Source organism: Camelus bactrianus, chromosome 1 (assembly GCF_048773025.1).
Source record: "Camelus bactrianus isolate YW-2024 breed Bactrian camel chromosome 1, ASM4877302v1, whole genome shotgun sequence".
Taxonomy (NCBI): domain Eukaryota; kingdom Metazoa; phylum Chordata; class Mammalia; order Artiodactyla; family Camelidae; genus Camelus; species Camelus bactrianus.
Window position 1 is genome coordinate 115827870 of NC_133539.1, and position 23559 is coordinate 115851428.

Sequence of the window (23559 nt, forward strand, 5' to 3'; positions counted from 1 at the left end):
TTAGGTCAGCCGTCAGAGATCTGTTGCGTCTGTCTCTCTGCCAATTTTCAGTCCAGAGCCTGATGGGGATATGACCTCAACTTCTGAAAGAAAGGCAAATACCTAAAAGATTAAATCTGTTGACAGGAGCATCTGTATCTATCAATTACCCAGTACCTAGCAAGCTTCGTAATAGCTCTGTGTGGAATGGATTAAATATATGCTATAGGATTGAGGAAGATGATCCCCACTGACTTTTAGAAAGGGAGGCTCCAACTCGCTAAGATATTGATAAAGATTGTTGAGGTGACTGTTAGGAACCAAGAGCATCACTGGGATATTAAGTTATAAGCCCTCACACACAGCTGACGAGACACGTCCAGTCTTCTGCCCTAGAAGGAGCCCTTCCTTGTGGGCTTGAAAGAAAGAAATGAGGGCAAGTTATCTGGGGAAGGAAAACACAAGACTAACTCTAATCAGCTCCCTCTCTTTCGAACAGAGACCTTGCCTCCTGAGGGAGAGCCATAGTCCAGCCGTCTGCCCAGACTCTGAACCACTGTGGAGACGAGCAGCATTTGGGATATGGGTCCAGTGTCCCTAGAGCATCTTTCAAAATGGCAGCCCACAGCTCACAGGGTAGATTTTGTCTCACACGGGAATTGACACACACACACAGTTACTAACCCTTAAAATTTGGAAATTTTACATGGCTTTTTTTGGCTTTCACCAAAATAATAAAGCATCTGATAAAACTGGACATGTATTTCTAAGATGGCAGGAACTGGCTAGAGTGGAAAATGAGCTATCCCATTTTTGCAGAGCTGTGTGCTCTCCTGTTTATCAAAGTGAGTACCGCCATCACTGTCAATTTCCCCACTTCACTCCTTCACATCGTCTGCCTTTTCCTGGTGTGTGTGTGTGTGTGTGTGTGTGTGACTCTTGCCTACTATCATGCCTGCATTTACTTGATGAAATCCCAGTGTAAACCAGAGAGGTCCATCCTGAGGTCAAGAACATTTAAGAGATGTAAGATCTGAAGACACACAAAGTTCATCTGAGCTTCATTTGACCACTTGTTGGATCCTGCCTGATTCCCCAGGGATCTGGATAATTCTTACTGAGCCCCTGTGCTTCTGGAGCCTCTGATCTCCCTTCTGCTTGGCCTGATCCTCCTGCCCTCCCTCCTTTTCACTAACTGCACCCTCTCATTCTCTGCCGCCTATCCCAAGTCAAGCTTTCTTTGATCCGGTACTGACCACCACCTCCTTCTGATGGCTTCCGCAATCTTTACCTAACTTGGCAACCTGATTTCTTCAGCCATCTTACCCCCAAATTTTAGCCAGTGATAGGAACAGCCTAGTTTCCTGATATATTTTCCTATAAAATGAAAGTAATCTTACATGACCTCTCAAATCACATGGTCCTCCTAAAAAATAATGGCCAATCCCAATGAAACTCATTGATCCTGGCTTCAGGAGGAAAATCCAAAAGTTGAATCACCCATTTCTTGAAACAGTATCTGTCTCAAATACTTTTCATCAGAATAATTAATCTGCACCTGGTGTACGGGGCACACAGTGAGATCAGCAGATAAATCACCAAGCTCACTGTGTCTGAATCTACTTGATGCAATTGTCTCGAACTAGATTGTAATTTGGGCCGCTTCGGGAAGCATCTCAAAAGTTGCAGTCAGAAATCGCTTGCCTTTCTATAATTTCTCATGCACCCAGGACATGGGAAATCTACTTCAAATGATTTAACAGTAGACAGAATTACTCACCTGACCCCTTAAGACATTAAGAGTTTTGATCAGGTTACTGTAAGACTTGATTTTAAAAGTACAGTGGATCAGTTTTTTGCATGGTATTTCCAAGTCCCAGACCCTTGGAGGTGTGATAGAGTTTGAAGTACAAATATTTTTCTAATATGTTCTGGTGGCACCTCCTCCTGCTCCTTGTCCTCCTCCAAAACAGCAAATCCACTGTCCCCTCCCCTTTCATGGTATCAGAGCCCTGTTCTCTGGTACCCAAATGACATCATGTTTACTTTTTAACCTCTAGTGATCAGCACAGGCTTGGACATATGAGGGTTCAATCAAGCTCACCCCAAAAGTTCCAGGGCCAAGACAAGACTTCAGATGGAGACCACAGGCCAAAAAATGTTTACAAGTTGTACCTCAGACTTCACTAGCAGCCCCACAGCTGCACCCCCAAGATTGTCCTTGTGCCCTGAAGGGTAAGGACTGTCCCCATTTAAATCAGCCCCGGCCCTACCAAGTGGTAGCCCAGATCTGCAGGGGCAGGGCAAAGGTGGTGCCCCAAGCCAGGACTTTGGCTGGTGACTGGACCCACCCAAATCAGGCAGCCTGTGGGGGAAGCAAGCTTTCTCCCCACCATCATTTTGTGGACTGAGGATTCCCAGGTAGCATTTCCTGGACCACTATAGCAGAGGGGAGGGAGGGGAGGTTTTGAGGTCACTTTGTCTGCCTGGATGTATATTTTGGTGATTTGATGATTTCTCTTTCTCTGGTTTCCAGTTGGAGACTGTGACCTCCTCTCAGCTCTTGACACACATAAGCATGCATGCACACACATGGACACACAGGCATAAGCATGCATGCACACACATGGACACACAGGCACAAGCATGTATGCACACATGAACCTGTGAGCGCTCAGGCTCTGCACTCCAGCCCCTGCGGCACCCAGTTCAGTCCTCGACTTCCCTTTTCTGTAACTCTCATCTCCTCAATTTTTTTTTCCTCAATTTGTTATTGAACTCTCTAAAAAGTGTTTTTATGACATCAAAACTTACAAAAATAGACTTTTGTTTCAGTGGCTTGTGATGTGTGGGAGCCCCAGCCCAATGCAGGGGCCATTCCTGTCCATGTCTAAGAGGGTGGTTCTGTGCTCAATAGATGTTGGTTAAATTAGATCAAATACCAAGGAAAGAAACCACCAGTAATAATTTCTAAAAACTTGTGTGTGTTTTTTTTTTTTGTCATGAAACACCTTTTTATACTTCAGAATGTCAGCATATTTAAGAGGAAGCAGCTGTTCTGTTCACTTGCTGGAACGTCTGGTTGACACTTAAATTCCCACAAAGAAGAAGGAAATAAATTGTATATAATTCTGAGTCTTCAGTCCACAGGAAAATGGGATGAGCATCTCTAGGTTGTAATATTAATTTCTCTTACCTGGGAGGAAACTTAAGTAACTCATCTCTGGTTCTCTTGCTTGGGTTATGAGGTCTGTAACTGGGAGAATAAATGTCTTACCCGGAGCATGTCACTTGGCTGTTCTGTTTTATTATCTAGAATTCAAGTTGTTGATTATTTTCTGGAAACTTTTATTATACTTTATGAATTTTTTTTTAAAAAAGTACTTCCAGTACTTTTAAAGCACTCAAGAATGAGAGTCAAAATGGGCCACTCTGAATACTGACAAGTTTCCTTTCATTCTCTTCTAAAGCCCTACTCCACAAAGTATTAGCAATCTGTTTTGATGCCAAAACCAAATAGTGACAGTTACAAAAATGAATATTTGCTACAGGGAGCTGGCATAAAAATTGCATGGAAATATAAAACCCAATATCTCAAACCTCTCTCTTCCCACTGAAGTGCACCCATGATTTTCCACTCCCTGTCACATGTACAGTTCCTAGAGGGTCATTGGTTGAATGGTGCAAAGAAATCTGAATTTGCCTCTGGGAAACATTAGGAAAAGTGAATTGTTATTCTAGTTTCTCATCTTTGGGGGAAAAAAGAAAAGAATAGGGTACAATAAGGAAGGCCTGTGGATGACTCTTACCATTTTGCAAAAGGGTTTATTTGAGGGCTGTTGGTTTTCCTTTTTTTTTTCCCCTTCCTCCTAAGTGTATTCCAGCAACTTAATACTTGAACATAAATGGATGATTGGACATGCATGATCGACTTTAACTAGGGCCATGTCTTGTTTCTTTTAAAGTCAAAATTTTAAGATGCTATCTTCAAACATTCATAAGACATCATGACCAATTGGAATTAATGGAAAGGGGTGTAGTTGGTCCTTTTATGCAAAAAAAAAATCACAATTTTAACAATAAAAAAATAAATGAAGAGCATGTGCTTCTGACCCAGACTGAGTCTGAGTTCAAACCATTCCACTGCTGCTGGTGGCTCTGGCATTTGGCATGTTCCCAAGCCTCTCCATCCCTCAGCTTCTTCTCTAAGATGAGGATAAAAATGATATGCCCCTCTTAGCTTTTTTGTTTTTAATTCAAGTATAGTTGATTTGCAATGTTGTTCAATGTTGTGTTAGTCTCAGGTGTACAGCAAAGTGGTTCAGTTATACTATAATACATATTGTACTGTTATATAATATTTAATACATACTATACTATGTATTCTTTTTCAGATTCTTTTCCATTAGAGGCTATTACAAAATATTGAATATAGTTCTCTGTTATACCGTAGGACCTTGTTGTTTATCTATTTTATATATAGTAGTTTATATCTGTTAATCCCAAACTCCAAATTTCCCTCTTAATTTTTTTTATGAGGACTGAATGAATTAATACCTGTGATTGCTTTAAAAGTGCTTCTACCATCATTAACTATAATTGCGTTGTTCATACATTCACTCATTTGTTCATTTATTGTTTTTTTTTTCAGTCAGTATTTATTGAATGCCTTTTTTTATACCAAGTAGAAGTGCAAGGGTATAGCAATGACCAAAACTGTTGAAGGATTAAGTTTACTATTATTTCAAGTCCTCATGGGATGTCTCACAGACCACTCAGTACAGGATGGATATCTATTTTTTGTTTGTTTGTTTGTTTTATTTGTGCAGGATGGATATCTATTGTCTTTTCCATTCCCGGTGGCTTAGCACAGCACCTAGCACAAACAAACTGCCCAATGAATGTTAATGGGATGAAATTCAAGTGCATGAGTCACTGCAACCTACAATAACAATTTGGAATTGCAGTAAGGATTTAGAATTGGGAGATGCAATGTCAAGACCTAGTTTTACTGAAATTTCCCAATCTAAAATCCAAGATAGCTATACTATGAAACCACTAAGATCCTTTCTATGATTCTGCAAAGTAACTGAAATGATGATATGTTGACTGGTTATAAATTGATTTTTCTCAAATTGGATAAACTTTTAATTTTAGAATAGCTTTAAATCTATAGAAAAGGTGCAAGAATATCACGGGGCAGGGGGGGTCCTCTGCATGCTCTCAGTTTCCCTTATTGTCAACATCTCATCACTACAGAGCGTTTGTCAAAGGTAATGAACTGATATTAATGCCTTACTAATTAGCTGAAGTCCATACTTTATTCAGATTTCCTAAGTTTTTACCTAATTTGTTTTTGACCCCAGGATCCCAACTAGGACAACACATTATATTTAGTCATTCTATCTCCTTAGACTTGTCAATTTTTCAGACTTTTCTTGTTTTGGTGACCTTGACATTTTTGAGGACTACTGGTCAGGAATTTTGTAGAATATCCTTAAATTTAGGTTTATGTATGCTTTTCTCATGGTTAGACAGGGGTTATGAGTTTGGGGGAGGAAGATCACAGAGGTAGTTCTTGACATCACATAATGTCAAGAGTATATGCTATTAACATGATCAATGATTCAAAATTATATTTTAATGAGTGGATAAGAATAATGTAAAATTGGTTATTTAATGTACCATATTAAAGAAAATCTCTTCGCTGTATGTAATTTTATATGCAATGTGCAGTCATCCCTCACTCTGTACAGGGAGTTGTTTCCAGAACCCCTACAGATACCAAAATCCATGGATGCTCGAGTGCCTTATATGAAACGACATAGTATTTGCATATAATCTACACACATCCTCCCATTTACTTTAAAAACATCATCTCCGATAACTTATACTACCTAATACAATGTAAATGTTACATAAATAGTTGCAAATACAATGTAAATGCTATGTAAATAGTTGCCTACACACAGTAAATTCAAGTTTTGCTTTTTAGAACTTTCTGGGGTTTTTAAAAAAATATTTGTAATCTCCGGTTGGTTGAATCCACAGATGCAAAACCCCAGATATCAAAAGCCAACTGAATAAAAGAATTGATTCTTTTGTGGCATAATCTTAAAATATATTTACCTTACTTTAAAAAAAAAAAAGTCCCCCTAACTTCTGATAAATGAAAAGTAAGTGAAAAATTCATGTCTTGTTATAAATTAATAGTAATCCTACCTTGTGGACCCAAGATCTATATATTACGTTTCAAGTGAAAAATATAACTGTATTTCTTTCAAATTAGCCTCAAGCTTGAGAAAATAACAGATCTTTGCTCAGCTGTGTGGTCTAAAAGATGCAGCAAAGTAAGAAGCCGGGAAGATAAGTGAAGCATTTTGATACTAATTCCCCTAAGCTGGTCTCATGCAAGGGGCTTGCTCTAAGAAATGTTAATACTTCACTAAACCCTGGGCATAGAGAATCTGGAGTCTCTAATCTTTGGCGTCCTTGGTATAAAGGTACATTATCCTCTGGGGTTAGGAAAGACACTAATGCAGCTGTCATAGGGACTGGATGAGCCACGGTTTTGTTTATTCTATACTTTTGTTACGAATTTCACCGCAAATAGAGAAGTTGGTTGAGGGTTACTATAATCTATGCCATGTATAATTTTCTGATCAAGCCATAAAATAAATATTGTCAACCCTTTTCCAAAAGGAAAAGTTGTTGGAAGCAGGGTGTTACTAGGGATATCCTTAGATTTAAATGAAAATAAACGCCCACAGTATTACACTCGGGTTCCAGCCTGTGACCACACTAAGTTTCAGTATACCTGTATTTATGGTTGTCACTCCCCACAGAACTGATCATCAAAACAGTTTAGTGGTTTTAGCCCACTACCGTTTGTGACCTTAAGGTGGAGGTTCACAATCACGGCCAAGAGCATCACTCACAACATTTTTTCCTCAAACCCCTGATTTCTTCATTCCATGAAACACTTTTCCTGACTCACTGGATACTACTTGTGCAGCCTTTGGAAATTCCCTTAACTCCTGACATTTCTTCATTTGTGCAGGTTAGCCATTGGCAATTATTCACAGACACACATGCACATGCTTTCCAAGAATAATTTCTGGTTTGCTAGAAGCAATGAATGCCTACTGGACCATCTCAAGTTGGTCATTGTGTTTTATGCCGTAGGTCTCAGAAATACTTTTTGGCTGTTACCTGATATTTTAATATGGGGACCTTAGTAGGCAAGTAAACACTAATCAGGAGGTGGACTTTTCAGCCTTCAAGGAAATAAAATGTGTTCTGGTGGGAATATTTGATGTTAGGGTAATTTTACTTATTTTCCTCTAGCCATGAGATAAACTAGTCATAGCAATATGATTTTTTTTTAGGTAACATGATTGGTGGATATATTCTCCATGCCACTGAAAGGGATTTACTTAGTGATTTTACAGTAAAATAAGTGATTAAAAGTATATGAAGCGTCAGGCAAAGGAAAGACCCAGAAGAATTGTTTTACACAACAGCCCTCAACAAGAGCTCATTTCTCTTCTGATTGACTAGTGTTTCTGATGCCATATTTGGGAAAAAGCCATAACCCACCTCATGCACATCCCCCCCTCTGTCTCTGGATCAAAGGGGAAATCCAAGCTGAAAGGCATCTTGTAACCGCAGTCAACTCTTGAGATCATCAACTACCACGAAGTAAGCGTTTATGAGGACAACACTTCATTGCAGGTAGACTCCCATCCTTAACAGCCACCACCCACTCTATTCATCGTGGACTTTTCAGTGTGGCATTGGATGGTGACCATCACAGTATATGGAATAAGACACAATTTCAAGAGCAGCTGTAGCTGGAGAGGCAGCTGGAGAATATTCTGAAGAGGAACTTAAGAACTAGCATAGCCAGGAGGCAGGAAAAAGTAATCTAAGAGTAGGAAGGTTAGGGCATAAGGCTCCTTGGCAGTTCATTTTTGGATATGGCAAACGGTGCTAACATTGTGTTAAGTAGCACATTTGGGACGGGAGCTGTGTATACCCAAGTGAAGTAAGGACAAGCTGGTTTCACTTTGGAGGCTGACCTCTCTAGATTTAGAATCAGGTTTCAGAGCCAGAAGGTTGTACAGTTACAGTGCATCCACACTTTCCTCGTCATCACACTCTGAAAAGCTGTGACATTAACATGGTGTGACCAGTCTGTGAATTCCTTATAAAGAGTGGCCATTGATGTTTGATACTTTTGTGTCACGAACTTCCTGAACATAACCTGGTGCAGAACGTGCGTTTAATAAATATGCCAGATTAGAATTCCTCGTATTTGTATATCTATGATTATTGTACTTGTTGAAGATAGAGCTCTTTGCAGATAAGGCAGTGATTTTTTTTATCTGAACAAAGTAATGTCTTATTAGGGTTCATTTTCTGTATTTTGCACAAGCACACACAGCAGGATCAGTTTTTTGTTTTTTGGTTTTTTTTTTTTTTTTTTTTTTTTAGTAGTTAAGGAAGGAGATATAGAAGGAAAATAAAAAGACAAGTGGTAATGAAAAAAAAGAAAATATCTTAAAAGCATTAACCCGCCATTTTATTTCTTTAAAAGCCATCCTTGTGGAAATATACAAAGCTCAATACGCTGTAAAGATCATTTTACTAAGGCCGTATGTTAACAAGAGAAATTTGTGAATATGTTTATTTACTCCCTGGAAAAATTAGCATGTTTGTTATCTATTTTAAGAATTGCCTGAATGTTTTATATCACTATAAAAACTGTATGTGGTCATCTACAGCCATACCTCCGTTCCTCGGGAGATGATTGACGTATAGTTGACAAGCGTCGATTGCTCGGTGTGTTTATTGTTATTAGCAGAGAGTATATTAGTGACCCGTGTCCAAATAGGGAAGGCTAATACCACTGTTTTTTGTTTTTTGTTTTTTTTTTTCCTTTTTCTTCTGTGCTATTTTGAACGCAGACAGCACCACAGGGACACCAGCAATATCGACGACAACGGTGGAAGTTCGCAAAAGCAGTGTTATGACAACTGAGATCACCTCCAAAGTGGAGAAAAGCCCCACGACAGCCCCTGGCAATAACTCGTGTCCTTCCGCGGAGACCGAGGAAGAAAAGGCGAAACGGCTCCTCTACTGTTCGCTATGCAAGGTCGCCGTCAACTCCGCGTCTCAGCTGGAGGCGCACAACAGTGGTGAGATGCAGCGATTTCTTTTCTGTCTCAACAGCTCTGCAATTATCTGCCTCTGAATAGATTAGCTTTTTTGCAGCAGGGGACAGAGGGGCGGCGGGAAACTGGCAGTTATTACATGGAATTCATTAACCATTAGAAAGTGAAAATGACAAGCAAAGTGTCATTTATATGGGGGCCAGGCAGGGTTTCCAGGGCTCTGGTGCCGTGCTGTGTATGTGTCTGTGTGTATGGATGTGTGTTTGTGTTTTATTAAACATTAGGAGAGACAGTCAAATATTCTAAATTATAAGCTTTGCGTGTACATGGTTTCTGGATTGCTGTGTTACTTCTAAATGAAGTTTTCTCAAGTTGTACCGGTAATATCGTTGCAAAATTTGGTGGCATGACTCCATGTACTTTTGGTTAAAACCTCCCTATCATGGTTTCATGGCAAATAATGTTGTTCAGGCTAAGTCTGTTTGACTCAGACAATTAAATTTAAGAAAGTGCTTATTATAGGCAGCCACTCAGGTTATGATCGCTACACGTAATACTTTATTTACTCCTTCTGACAAATCTAAATATATTTTTCTTCTTTTTTGATTGAGTCTCCGAGATGACACATGACCAATTAGGTGACAGAGCCATTATTTAAACCCAGGTTTCTCTAACTTAAACACTGAATTTTAATACAGCATAACAGACAATACCGATAAGCCCAGATGAATGTTCTCCTGATATATTTTGATTCTGTCTACCTGCTCCCCCTCAATATCTATATTTTTATCTCTATCTATACATAAAGATGATATATACCTGTATCTAAACCAATCGACATAGATATGTAGAGTGTAGGTCCATAACCCATATTAATTTGTATAGATATAGATTATATATATATATGTATATTTATAGCCTGCCTGAGATTCTATCCAGCCCTTTGGCCCAAGATCAGCTCTTCTCTGAAAGACTGGGTTCATTGCCAGGACTCTCTTAGCAATTACAACAGAAAAAGAATCATTTGTGAATCATACCCTGAGTTAATAGTGCAGCTGTGTGTTGATGGAGGCATTGACCAATCATTGGGCTGCACTCGTAATATTTAAGTATTGACTTCAAGACTCTAAGGGAGTAATTGCAGATGGAGAACAATTCCTTGTGCACATGTCTTCCTCCTGCAGGCAGCATGAGCTGTGGTCAGGGAGAGGTCAGGAGTTCAGGGGCTGAGACACACAGAAAAGCATCTGGCCCCATGTCAGAATCTGTTTTGGTAAAACCATTCAGATTTTACCCGTGTTTACTCCTGCAAATACATTCTTCCTGGATGCAAGATAATTGGGAGACCATGGATATCATTGGAAGTCCATTTATTTCTCAAGAATTCCTTTTTTTTTAATTGAAATTACAATGTGTTTGTTTCTTGTGTCAGCACAATGTCCCAGTCATATATATATATATATATATGCATATATATATATATGCAAAATGAATATATATATATTCATTTTCATATTTTTTAGGAAAGGTTATTACAAGATGTTGAATATAGTTCCCTGTGCTATACAGCAGAAACTTTTTAATTCTATTTTTCTATATAGTGGTTAACATTTGTAAATCTCAAACTTCCAAATTTATCCCTTCTCACCCCCTTTCCCCGATAACCATGATTTTTTACTATGTCCGTGAGTCTGTTTCTGTTTTGTAGATGAGTTCATGTTGTCCTTTTTTTCTTTCTTTCTTTTTTTTTTAGATTCCACATATGAGTGATATCATATGGTATTTTTCTTTCTCTTTCTGGCTTACTTCACTTAGAATGATAATCTCTAGGTCCCTCCATGTTGCTGCAAATTGCATTATTTTAGTCTTTTTTATGGCTGAGTAGTATTCCATTGTATTCTTGATCATTCCTCATAGTAACAGAGATACATATTGTTTTTCTTTTAATTTTTTAAAATTTTTTATTGATGTGTAGTTGATTTACAGTGTTAGTTTCAGGTATACAGCAAAGTGATTCACTTATACATACACATACATACACAATTACATGTATTTTTAGATTCTTTTCCATTATGGGTTATTACAAGAAACACAGTTCCCTGTGCTGTACAGTAGGTCCTTGTTGTTTACCTATTTTATATATAGCAGTTTTGACAGTTTGACAGAAAAACCCAATTTTGACCAAAAAACAAACCATACCACTTAAGACGAGTTCATTTATCAAGAATGTGAATATCTTTCCCAAATTCTCAACAGAAACATCTGATTAACACACAAGGAAGAAATTGCTTATTTGTTTATATCACATCAGGTCAGCATTTTTCATACTCCCAATTATATGGTCATCTCTGGTTTGTGTGTCAGGGTTGCCCTTGGAGCTATAAAAATACAGATATTCATATATTTCACATGAATGTAAAACTATACCCATATATTCATATAGAAATACATTTGTATTTATTTAAACATATTTAAATAGAAATATGTGTTTATATATAGAGAGAGGAATATATTTCCTAAGTGCAGGGATTCTGATTTATTACATATCCAGGGCCTGGGGAGCTCTAGTGTTTGGAAAAAGTAAAAAAATTTCCATGTGGCCGATGATGTGCTAATTTAATTTAGGCTGAATCTCAACTGTCACCACCGCAATTGTTTAGCATATAGACCAATGGAATGTTTTCTTAGGGAGTGGTCTCTATCATTGACACTATCTGGAGTTCCCAGTTCAGGTGCAGGTGGAGAGCAGACCACCTTTCTACAGTTTATTCAAGTCCTCTGGTGCTGCCTGCGCCCACCCCCACCCCATCAACATGACTTTAAAAGACTTCTCTTTCTTCTTAAAGCCAGATACTGGGAAAACGCCCTTGAGGTTGGGCTGTGTTTCACTAAGTTTGAATGCCAATTTTGACCAGAAATAAACCAAGCTGCAGCATAAGGAAATGTGTCCTTTGCATTTCAATTGTAATTCTAGGTGTTTCCCCCCGCTCCATTAGAAATGCATAATGGACATAAAATAAGGGAGGGAGCACTGAGTTCAAGGTTATGCACTATGGTCTGCTCATGGGAAGCCAACCAGCTTCAAAACATGGTCTTCTCTTAATCCTGAAAAATGCATTCTTAATCGTAAGTGTTGGGAATACAGCTTCCATCAAACACTGCTCTTGTTAAGGTCCAATGGAATGGACTAGAATGGACCAGAAGTGATCAGACTAAATTTCTACCTCAGATCTGCAGAGAACTTTTCTGTGTGAACCTGGACAAGTCACTTGTCCTCTTTGGGCTTCTCTCTGTCTGTCTGTCTGTCTCTCTTCCCCTAATGGAGTTAAGAGGCCATGTGACACCTTGTGAGGATGAAATATTGTTGCCTGATTATTAGTAAAACCACAGCTGTAGCTCACAATTGTATTTCATTTGCTTTCCCTCTTTTTTTTCACTAATGTGTAACCGCTAAAAGTTGCAGTTAATTGATTTATATGCATAGCCTTGGAACATAGGATATGAAGGGGGCACTTCTGCTTTGCTTTTTTTTTTTTTTTTTTCACAGTTTAGGAGAAGTGGTTCTCCTTAGCTTGCTAGCATGATTCACAGAACAGTCTAAGAATGCTTTAAACACCTTAAGAGAACATAATCTTTTCAAGAGATCAGGAAATCTTTTACTTGAATGTTATGGACACAGATATTATAAAAGATGTGTTTTGTTTTTTTCTTTAAAGAAATTCACCCCAGATATCCTCCTAAGTAATGCTTTGCTTAGCTGACTTTGATGATTTTTCTCTACATAACTGAAAAAAAAACTTTGAAATATTTTAGAGTTAGGACTTATTACTGTCTTGGGCAGATTTTTTCTGGTAATGACTTGAAGTGGTAACATTTGATCATTTTCACTAAGCTCTTTCCAGCTTTTCTGTCCCTGCACAGAGGTCACTCTGTCCCTCACTAAGTTTTAATGTATAGAAAAGACAACTATCAAAGGATGCACTTAACTAAATTTTAAAATGTTTAGAAATTTTTGAATGTTTGCCCAAACAAAAAGGCAATGTTAAGATGGATAAAGAGAAGGTTGGCTAAAATTTACCGAGCACATGGGAGTGCCAGAAATAATCCTTAAGACAAAAAAAATGCATCACACTTCAATAGAGCAGATAATTTTCTTTTTCCACAGCTGAGGACATTGAGGCACAAATAAATCTAAATTACACAGCTGATGGAGGCGAAGTCAGACCATTCCAGAGTCTGAGCTCACAACTCTCTTTACAAATATTTGTTTGTTGATCTTTATTAATCTCTAATACTTCAGCTAATCTTCACTGATCGTCTGTTATTAGGCACAGAGAATACCAATTTGAGCAAAGCCCAGAAGGTGCCTTCAAGAAGCCCACGTCTAGTACGTGTCTGTGCGTTGAGGGAGAGGATTTGTAAAGACTTGTTTCATCAAGAGGTCTGTCATTTCATGTTTCAGGTGAAAAATACTTAAGCCAGTCAGCTGCGGTCAATGTTCATGGCCTAATTATTATCTAGACCGAAAGATTACCTGCCACTCCTATTTGCCATCTTCTAAGGTGGTATGATAAGACTTCAATTTGATTGAAAATACAGATGGAGACTCCTTTCACAATTCTGCTACTGTGCCTTCTTTAAACTTTCTACAAATGAATGGAAGACCAGTTCAGCCCCGTACTTCTCTGTGTCCTGCAAGTTCACGAAGGGCCTATGTGAGGATGACAGCTGTACTGTCTAACACAGGAACCACTAGTCTTAGGTGGCTATTTAAATTTAAGTTAATTACCAATTCAGTTGCAGTTGCAGTAGCCTCCTGTGATGAATGGCCGCCATATTGGAGAATGCAGAAGGAGAACATTTCCACCCCAGAAGTTTCTATCAGACAGTGTACTAGAGCTACCATTCATAAATAATCTATTTCTGGGATTACAGTATGGCTGATTTGGGATATCTTATCTAACATGTGAGCATTCAGGGTTGAGTTTTTACGTTTGGTGACATCTTACCAATTAGCCACCAGAATGAATGACTTCAGAGTTGCGTCAAGATGTGTTTTCCTACTGGGTACTTTCATGTGCTGTTCTTGGTCAAAGTGGTTTCATGTGCAAACCAAGGAGAATGTTCAACCTATGTTATTTTTCCTACTCGTGTCTAATATAAACTCAGTGATATTTGGAACATTTCAGGACGTTTGCACGTGAAACTGTGTCCCTGCAGAGGGTGTGCCGCTTGAAGGTGAGAGGTGGGTGGGCTTTTGTTCACCTTATACCTTTCTGTGCTCTTGCAATTTTCTACCAAGAGCAAGTGTTAACTTTCATTTAAAAAAGTAAAGGGGGGTGGAGGGTGTAGCTCAGTGGTAGAGTATGTGTTTAGCAAGCACAAGGTCCTGGGTTCAACCCCCAATACCTCCAGTAAAAATAAATAAATATAAACCTATTTACCTCCCCTCCCCTCCAAAAACACCAAAGGCCAATAATAATAATAATAATAATAATAAACTGAATGTTTAAAAAAATTAATAATGTAAAAACTAAAAATAAAACGAGTTACACAAAAAGTAAACCAAAATAGCTTTTTATAAATAAGACAACATTATATCTATTATTCCACGAAAGTGTCTCATTTGTCCATTTATCGAGTGTTTATTATGTGAAAACATTTTTGCTAGGCTGTCTTGGGTAATGGATATAAAAGCAATGTGGCATTTTTTTCCATGTTCTTAAGGGTCTTTTTTTTTTTTTTTTAATTGAAGTATAGTTGATTTAAAATGCTGTATTAGTTTCTGGTGTGGAGCATAGTGATTCAGTTATACACGTATCTGTTCTTTTTCATATTCTTTTTTCATTATATAACAATTGAATCTAGTTTCCAGTACTGTGTAGTAGGTCCTTGTTGTTTACTGATTTTTTATGTAGTAGTTGATCTGCGAATCGCAAACTCCTGATTTCTCCCTCCTTAACGGCCTTGTTTTTAAGGAGATGGGACGGGTGCCCATAAAGATTGTTAAATGCACGTCTAAAGCAGCTCAGGAAAGCTTTCGTGTTCCCCGTAGTCCACTGTTATGGATAAAAGAGGCTTTCTGGATGCTTGATGATCGTCCTCACATGTGGGAGGTCAAGGGTTACTGCTACATCGAGTCCACACATTCATCTTCGCATCAGACCCAGCCCGTGCTCTGCCACTGGGTCCCTGAGGCTGCAGAGCTCTTCCCTGAGCCGTCTGCGGTCACCGAGGCCGTCCCCGCTGGTGCTGGGAGGCTTCCTCCCACCCTGTTCATCGCTCTTCCTCGGAGGCCCTTTCCGATGCTGAAAGCAAGGTTGTCCTTTCCTCTGTTTTTGGACTCTTGTTTTGCGGGTCTCTACTTCCGCCTCTGCAGTTTGGACATTAGGGACATTACTGGTGAATCAACAAATTACTTTCAACCAGGGAGCCGACATAAATAACACCATTTTTTACTCATTCGGGGCATTACTTGGTCACCTGACACAGCGGATGCTGTTCTGGGTACTTAATTTTGAGGATGTGCTGATAAAAGTTAAACCAAGGTTTTCAGAGACAAAATGAAAATAACATTAATGTGGAAAATACATATCATATAGGAGGCAGGGTAATAAAAGGTTAATTTGACATTTAGAGGATAAAAAAAGAGAGAAGATAGAGTCTTGTGATGCCACTATTACAGTTCAAGTGTAGAGATGCAAGATAATTTTGTCCTTAGGAGACACAAGAGCCAGACCATGATGCCATTATATTGAATGCTGTAAATAGCCACATCAGAAAACACCTTTGCACTTTGCTGTCTGTATGGAAGGTGGTCACTTTCCTGCCCACGTATCTATAAGCCGAATCCTCTGAACTTGTCTATGAGAAGGGAAACAAGTGATCACCTGCAGTCACATGGGTTTGCTAAGGGTCTATTAAATATAAATATAATACTATTAAATATCATCTCATGAGCATTCTGGAAAGTTGAACTTTAAGGTATTGAAATTTATTTTATAGAGAGGTGAATTTTGCAGACTCCTCCAGGACACATTCATCTTACAGACAAACCCCTCTGAGACTTCCTTTGTAATGTTGAGAAAGTTAATTTGACAGCGTGAATTGAGACCTAAAAATAGTCATATTTTGTCCCTATAATACCCTCTTTGAAAAGCTGTCCTAAGGAAACAACCTTAGGATAGATTTTAAAAGATTATTGAGTAGGATGTTCACTATAAAATAATTATAGAGGGAAAAAATAAAATAATACAAATGTCTAATATGAGATGAGTGGCTAAGTATATAACATTCATGTACTGTAAACCCATGTTGTCATTAAAAACCATGTGCATTTCTAAAAGTATATCGAATTCCACGGAAATTTCTACACAAAGTTACTTTAACAAGTCATCCAAACTTTTTAAAATACACATGAAAATACAGAAGATAAAAGACTGGTACGTCATGACCACTCTTAATATTTTGATATGCCTCTCCTTGGTGGAATTATGGGTTTTTGTTTTTCCATTTTAAAGAAATTTTCCCAATTTTCCTGATGACTTAATGAATGATTTATTTAATTTTAAGAAGTTGTTTGTTAGTTTTCTTGCTCACCTACCTTTCCTTTATGCCAGTACCTCACCTAAGAGCCATCCCCCACTACATATTACTTTGATTTCTGCAGATGTAAGATCAATAAACATCTTGACCCAAAGTAATCAAAACCAAGCCAAAAGAGCAAACAAAATCAGTATTTCGAGGAGCATTATGACTCGCTGGATTTAACCTGTGGCTGGAGAATGGTTTTACATTTCAGGCATCATGAAAGCTGCAAATGAAGGTCACTGTCAGTGTCCGCCTTTTAAAAGTGATGGGAAGCAAATAGTCCGTTTAGCTTCTCGAAGATTCCCTCCTCTGAGGAAGAAGGAATAAAGTACAGAAGCAGCTCTGTGTCTGCCCTGCTGTGCAATCACCGAGGAGGGCACCTGCCTTGCAAGATGTTTACACAATGTTGAAACCGGACGTGATCAAATCGGCCATCACAGAGCCACTGCCTTGCAAAGCATCGTGGTTCGTGGTTCTCTGCGGAGCAGAAAGGAGCATTACAAGGGAAAAAAAAGGGGGAGGAGGGGAAGCGGGGTTTGAAAGACTCAGATGAAAATCCGAGTTCAGACAAGACTGAATTAACAAAATAGAAAATTAAAGGTGTTCTGAGAGATTCCTGTGTAACCGGAATTCAGCTGGCTCCGAAATACTTAGTGGATTTCTGGCTAAATCTCCGAAGCTCTAGGAGCTTAGTGGGAAATCCACTTCCTACCAGCCAGTAATTTCAAGTAGTGTTTGCTTTGTGAGCCAGGCAAGTAACTTAACCTTCCTGAGTCTCAGTTTGTTATCTCTAAAACAGGCATAAAAATAGCACCTAGCTCATAGAAGCAGCTGTGAGGTCAATGACTTAGCGCAATTATGTACAATGTTTAGAAAATAAAATAAGTTTAAGTTCTCCTAATAATCTCTATTTTTATATTATTAATGCACATTTGATCTCTCAAGAATGGAAATGTTTTCAAATTAAGGGTACATCTTTCCTGAATTTCAGCCATCCTCGGAAGAAATACAGCTTACGGGCGAGTCAAGCTTTAAGATCTTACAAAACCATATCATCGCTATTTAATTATGACTGATAATCTGCTATGAAATGCAGGAGGTTTAATTGTACAAAAGTTCCACTCTACCTGATGATGACCAGTCACCCTGGAGTCAGAGCAATTAGCTGAAGTTTTTCACCCAATCTTGACACAATTCTAATCATACGTGTTTGGTGTGTGTGCGTGTGCGTGAGTGTAAGGCGTGCATGAGGTGGTGTATTTAATTTTTCTAACTTTACTGGCTTCTGTGGAGAGACTGCACTCAAATAATAACGCAAAAAAATGCAATGATTTTCTGAGACGATATTTCTCCAGTGTTTACCAGTCTTCCATTTCTTCTCTTCCCCTAGCAACAGGACATAGGTGGGTCTTAGCTTGCCAAAGGTATCAGGGGAACATTTTATTTTCTGGATCTTCACCTAATATTGCTCCGCCCCTACTACTGGGGCCACATCTTTTGAATTTCCTCTCCTCTCCCTAACCCATCTGACACTCAATCCTGAGGCAAGCCACCCAGGCGAGATAAAGTCCTTACATATTGTTGAATAAGTAGAAACAGTTTTCTGATCTGTTCAGGGTGCAACTGTCAAACACCAGCTCCAATCACAGGAGATATTAACCAGAGCGAGTCCAGAGACCCTCGAGAAAGTCAAGGGTGAGACTTGTCTCCTCCTGACTGCTGCTCGGGCATTTCTAAGCCACGCTGGCCCCGGGGGATGCTTTGCAGTTTGACTGAGGAGGCTGTGTGGAAAACAAATATTTGATAAAATCACCTGTTTGGATAGAGCAGGTTGGACAATCATGTGCGCACACACTTACACATACACAGTGACACAAACACTTCTGTTTTGTATGAAGACGGCATATATGAGAGGGCAAAATCATATGTGGGTATATATAAGCATATACATACACATTCATTCATTCCTTTGTGTGTGTATGTATCTATTTCTCCCCAGAACATTGCTTGCCCTGCTCTCACCTTCATACAAAGTAGAAAGCCCTGTGTGACTAAATCACAGGGAAACAGGTGAAAACAAACCCCAGGGCACCCTTCTAGCTGCATATTTCAGCCCCTCCAGTCTTCTCATAAGATACAGACTTTTTTCTCTTTCCTTAATATGTTGAGATGTGAACATTTTCATTGCTGTGGGTAAGAATATGATACTGAAAGTGTGGAATCAAAGCTATAAAAATAAGCATTTTTTTCCTGTTGGACTCAGTAAAGTTATAATCATTTTGTAAGAGAAAAGCATATGGCTGTAAACCTGTTTCATGTGTTCATTGCTTCTTATTTAAGACGACAGTGATTGGCACCCACCTGGAATGCCCTCAACGTCTTTCTTCACTAATATTCAGTGGTTTGAGGAGGCTGGCCCAAGAATCAGAAGTCAAGATTTTTTTTTTCCCTTTGCTTCCAGAACTGATAACAATCTTATAAATACAATTAGGAAGGAGAAACCTGTAAAACAGGATTTAAAAAAAAAAATGGCAGAAAGGACATAAATGATTTCCAGAGAAAATTACATAGCAAAAGCATGTGGCTAAGTGAGACAAGTAATGAATGCTTGTCAATGCCAAGAAAAAGGAAATTGTGAGCAAAATTTTTTGAGAGAAAACTTCCATCATGAACTTTAGTGATTGAAAAAAAAAACCCCACAATTAGAGCTAAGTGGAGTTACGTTAGTTGTGTGGGACAGTCCAAAGATGGGACCATTTTAATAAAAAGAAGCACTTGTTCACAGTGCACCTGCCTGGCCCACAAATCTGCCCCTCTCATCTTTTTAGTCATTTGTTTACATTTGAAATCATATAGCCAATCAGTGTGGGCTTTACTCGACTAACAGGGCTTTTTTCTTCTTTTTTTCTTTCCATCATTAAGATCTTTATACTATTACTCATCCCCTTTGAACCTAAGCCACACGGCCAGGAAAGCTTGCCTGTATTCTGTTTACACTGTGGGTATGTAACTAGTGCCACTTCTGTAAACACACCACGTTTAAACTGATTAACATTTTCATACCTCACCTCCAACTCTACCTTTAGCAACTGAATCACTCTTCCTCATCAGCTGTCATTTATGTCCTGTTAGCATCAAGAGGAAATGAACCAAAATCACACCCACTTAATTTCATCTCAGGACTCTCTCGGGTTTACTTACTGTATGGTGCTTGTTTGTAACGGGGGTAGAGGGGGGACGTTAGACAAAGATGAGCAACTCAGCAGTGTTGTGTAAGGTGGTCGGAGCGCATTGTTACCGTTTTCTATGTCTTGAGTGTATTTCAACCACCATCCCTGGAAGACCTGCACTCAAACTAGGCATCACGTCATGTTACGGTATCGTTTTCTGGAGGCGATTACTAGCTAAGAGTTTTCTCCTCTCTTCTTTCTTTTTTTTTTTCCTAAATATTCCTGGCAGGTACTAAGCACAAAACCATGCTAGAAGCCCGGAACGGAAGCGGGACGATCAAAGCCTTCCCTCGTGCGGGTGTGAAAGGCAAAGGACCAGTTAGTAAGGGTAATACAGGCCTGCAGAACAAAACGTTTCACTGTGAAATCTGTGATGTGCACGTCAACTCGGAAACACAACTTAAACAGGTAGGCGGTGTGAATCCTAGAAGTGGAAACAGACGGGGGATGCTGATGAGCAGAAGTGTGTGCTTCCTTTGTCCTCTTTCTTTTCTGTCTTTCTCTCCCATCCTTCCATCCATGCATCCATGCATCCATCCATACATCCATGAATCCATCTATCCATCTGTCCATACATACATCTATCCATCCATCCATCTATCCATCTATCTATCCATCCATCCATCCATGCATCCATCTATCCATCCATACACACATACATCTATCCATCCATCCAACTATCCATCCATCCATCCATACATACATACATCTATTGATCATCCATCCATCCATCCACCCATCCATCCATCCACGTATCTTCTATCCACTGTCCTTATTTATTTATCCATATTTTAGCTGCTTAAGGGAATCTGAAAATGGAATGGCTTCTAAGATCTTTCAGAAATGGTCTGAAGTGAGCCTGTGCTCTTCTTATATATGAAGAGTGGGAGGAAAAGGGCAGTAGACCTTTTCTTTACCAAGTTTCCCACTCAGAAGCATTGATTCTTTTTAAAGGTCAAATTGCCATGTTCTATTTTTACTTGTTTAGCTACTTACATGCTACCGCTGATTTTATACTGTGCTATTCTTTTACTTTACGTACTTCATCACATGGTGGTGTACTGTATTTGCAAATCCTGCAGCCACCTGCTACAGGGATGACTAATTGTGTTGCATTCACTTTTCCTCTGAATAGCCTTCCAACCAGATCTGTTTTACGTTGTCAGTTGCAGGCCCAGCCTTCCTTTTCGGTTACGTTTTAGATGCATAGGTACATTATTGGACTGATTTTATGCACCTTGGCTATTTATCTTTAGAATTTAAGGGGCTGACATTCGGCTGTACAAATGTGAGGGTAAATATGAGTCTGGAAATAAATTCAGGCCTGCCTGGCCATCTTTGTTTATTTGCACATAAAATTCCTTCAGACATTTCTTTCCTTTGTAAATGTCCCTAAAAGCGGTGATCAGGAGGAAGGCCGGGAAAAGGAAGAGGCGTCTCTTTGTTAAAAATAGATTAAAATGGCTAGCATCAAAGTATCAGAGGCATCGGAATCCAAGGACAAAAGTGCGTGCTCTTTAATTTTTGTCTTTCTGCAAATTGCATGAAATAATTAATATCCTTCCTCAGGTGAAAACAATATTTATGAGGGTTTTTTTAGGGGGATGATTTTTTTTAAGCTGTCATTTTTTTCATTGCTTTTAATAGCACATTAGCAGTAGAAGACACAAAGACAGAGCTGCTGGGAAGCCCCCGAAACCCAAATACAGTCCTTACAACAAACTGCAGAAAGCAGCACATCCACTGGGGGTGAGTGTCCTTTTTGCTTCCAAATAGACAGTAGCCGTTAATGTCCTGCAGTCTGCTCGCTGAACTTGGATTATGATTTTTTTGTCAGTTACTAAGTGAAATAAACAAGATACCTAAGTAAAGACAAACAATTGATTTGAAAGCCCACCCCCTACTTCACCCACAGAATTACTGGTTTCATGAGTGGTCTGGGTGTCTTGTCACCACCAGCCACCACCCAGTATCTCATCTTTTTACCTGGGCTCAGGTTCACGACAGAGCATGGGGACAGGGTGGTGGGCCGGTGGGGAAAACCAAACTCTTGGAGTCGTTTAAGTCATGGCATGAAATCCGAACTTGAGGTTAGTGGGTACTGTTAGGAAAGTTGAGGGAAAAACAAGTTCTTGCATCTCCTTTTGAGTATCTACAAGAGACAAAGCATTGGTATTACTGATTCTGCCCACAAGTCTAGGTTTTGAATAACACAGTTTAAAAGGCATGGCTAATTTTTTTTTTTTAATTATCTACCTAAGGAAACTATCTAAGGCCTGGGAAATACTTCCTGAGACATGATCTCTTGCTATTACCCCAAATATGCCTTTTAGATTAGTAAGCCTACAGCTACTGATGCCCTGACCTAGAAAGTCTGTAGGCGTTTAGGGGAAATCTGTAAACCTCCTGACATTTCAGGTTAATATTAATGAGCATGTGCTTTTTTCTCTGGTTGGAATGATCATAGCTTTCATCAGAGAGACCCAGGGCTCTGCATTCTTTAGCTGTAATAAACTATCACTGCGTGTATAAAAAATTTAAGAACAATTGATCTACAGGATATACTGAATTATGCATTTTGAAATCTGTTTTCATCAAAATAGATCTTATTAATAATCAGTGCTACGTGTGCGGCTGACACGTGAAAAGACAGTTAAAGGAAAACTGCAGTCAACTATTAGGAGACCTCAGAATGAGTTGACCCAATTCATTTCGTTGTACCACCCATTTTTATGCAAATGAAGTCACTCTAGTCTTTGGCACAGAATCCATTTTAGCTGCATGGAGAGGCCATGGATTGTGCACGGAGCTGAGGTTTTCAGCACCACCAGTCATTACCTTGAGTGCTATTTCTGACCCCTGTTGATGCAGCTGTCAACAAACAAGTGAAAGGTTCCTTAAGAAACAGAGAAGTCAAACTGCGTTCATGTTAGCATCCAAAACCTCCTGCTTAACTATCACTGTTCCTGTCTCCAGACATGGGATCATCCCCTCCCTGAGAATTAGTCATCTTACTAATGCAACTAGTCAGAGAATGAACTGGGTTTGTAGCGAGGGACTGAGAGGACATGGCTACCAGTGTAAGCAAAACATGAAAAACTTGTGGGGAGAGAACTTTGCTCCTTTACTGAAAGTGGAATTTTTTTATCTCTACATCTCTTGATCAGTCCCTCTCACCTTGCTACGCTGCTACCTTACACACTTGAGGCCTCTTAATAGTCGTTGACAGCATTAATAAATCTCTCTTTAGAAATGTCTAGTCCCATAGAAAACAAACTTACGGTTCCAGGGGGTAAAGGGAGAGGGGTGCTGGAGGGATAAATTGAGAGTTCAGGATTTGCAGAGACTAACTCGTATACAGAAAATAGATAAAACAGTAGGGTCCTACTGTCTAGCACAGGGAACTATAGTCAATACCTTGTAATAGCCTATAATGGGAAAGAACCTGAAAAAGAATATTTATGTACAACTGAATCACCATGCTGTACACCTGAAATTAACATGGCAGTGTAAACCGACGATACTTCAATTAATTAATTAATTTTATTTAATTTTTTAAAAAAGTTAAAATGTCTATTTCCTCA

The 23559-nt window shown here is 39.1% G+C and overlaps 1 protein-coding gene across 4 annotated transcripts in view; it reads left to right on the plus strand.

Moving 5' to 3' along the window:
- The window catches only part of ZNF385D (zinc finger protein 385D), a 290014-nt gene that overhangs the window by 263082 nt on the left and 3373 nt on the right, over positions 1–23559 (plus strand). For 3 of the 4 annotated variants that reach the window (XM_074371727.1, XM_074371723.1, XM_045520055.2), the window contains 3 exons: positions 8949–9179; positions 20205–20383; positions 21623–21724. In XM_074371727.1, the coding sequence (XP_074227828.1) occupies positions 8949–9179; positions 20205–20383; positions 21623–21724 (512 nt within the window). The remainder of the gene's footprint in view (positions 1–8948; positions 9180–20204; positions 20384–21622; positions 21725–23559) is intronic. The other variant, XM_074371716.1, reaches the window with a different exon arrangement.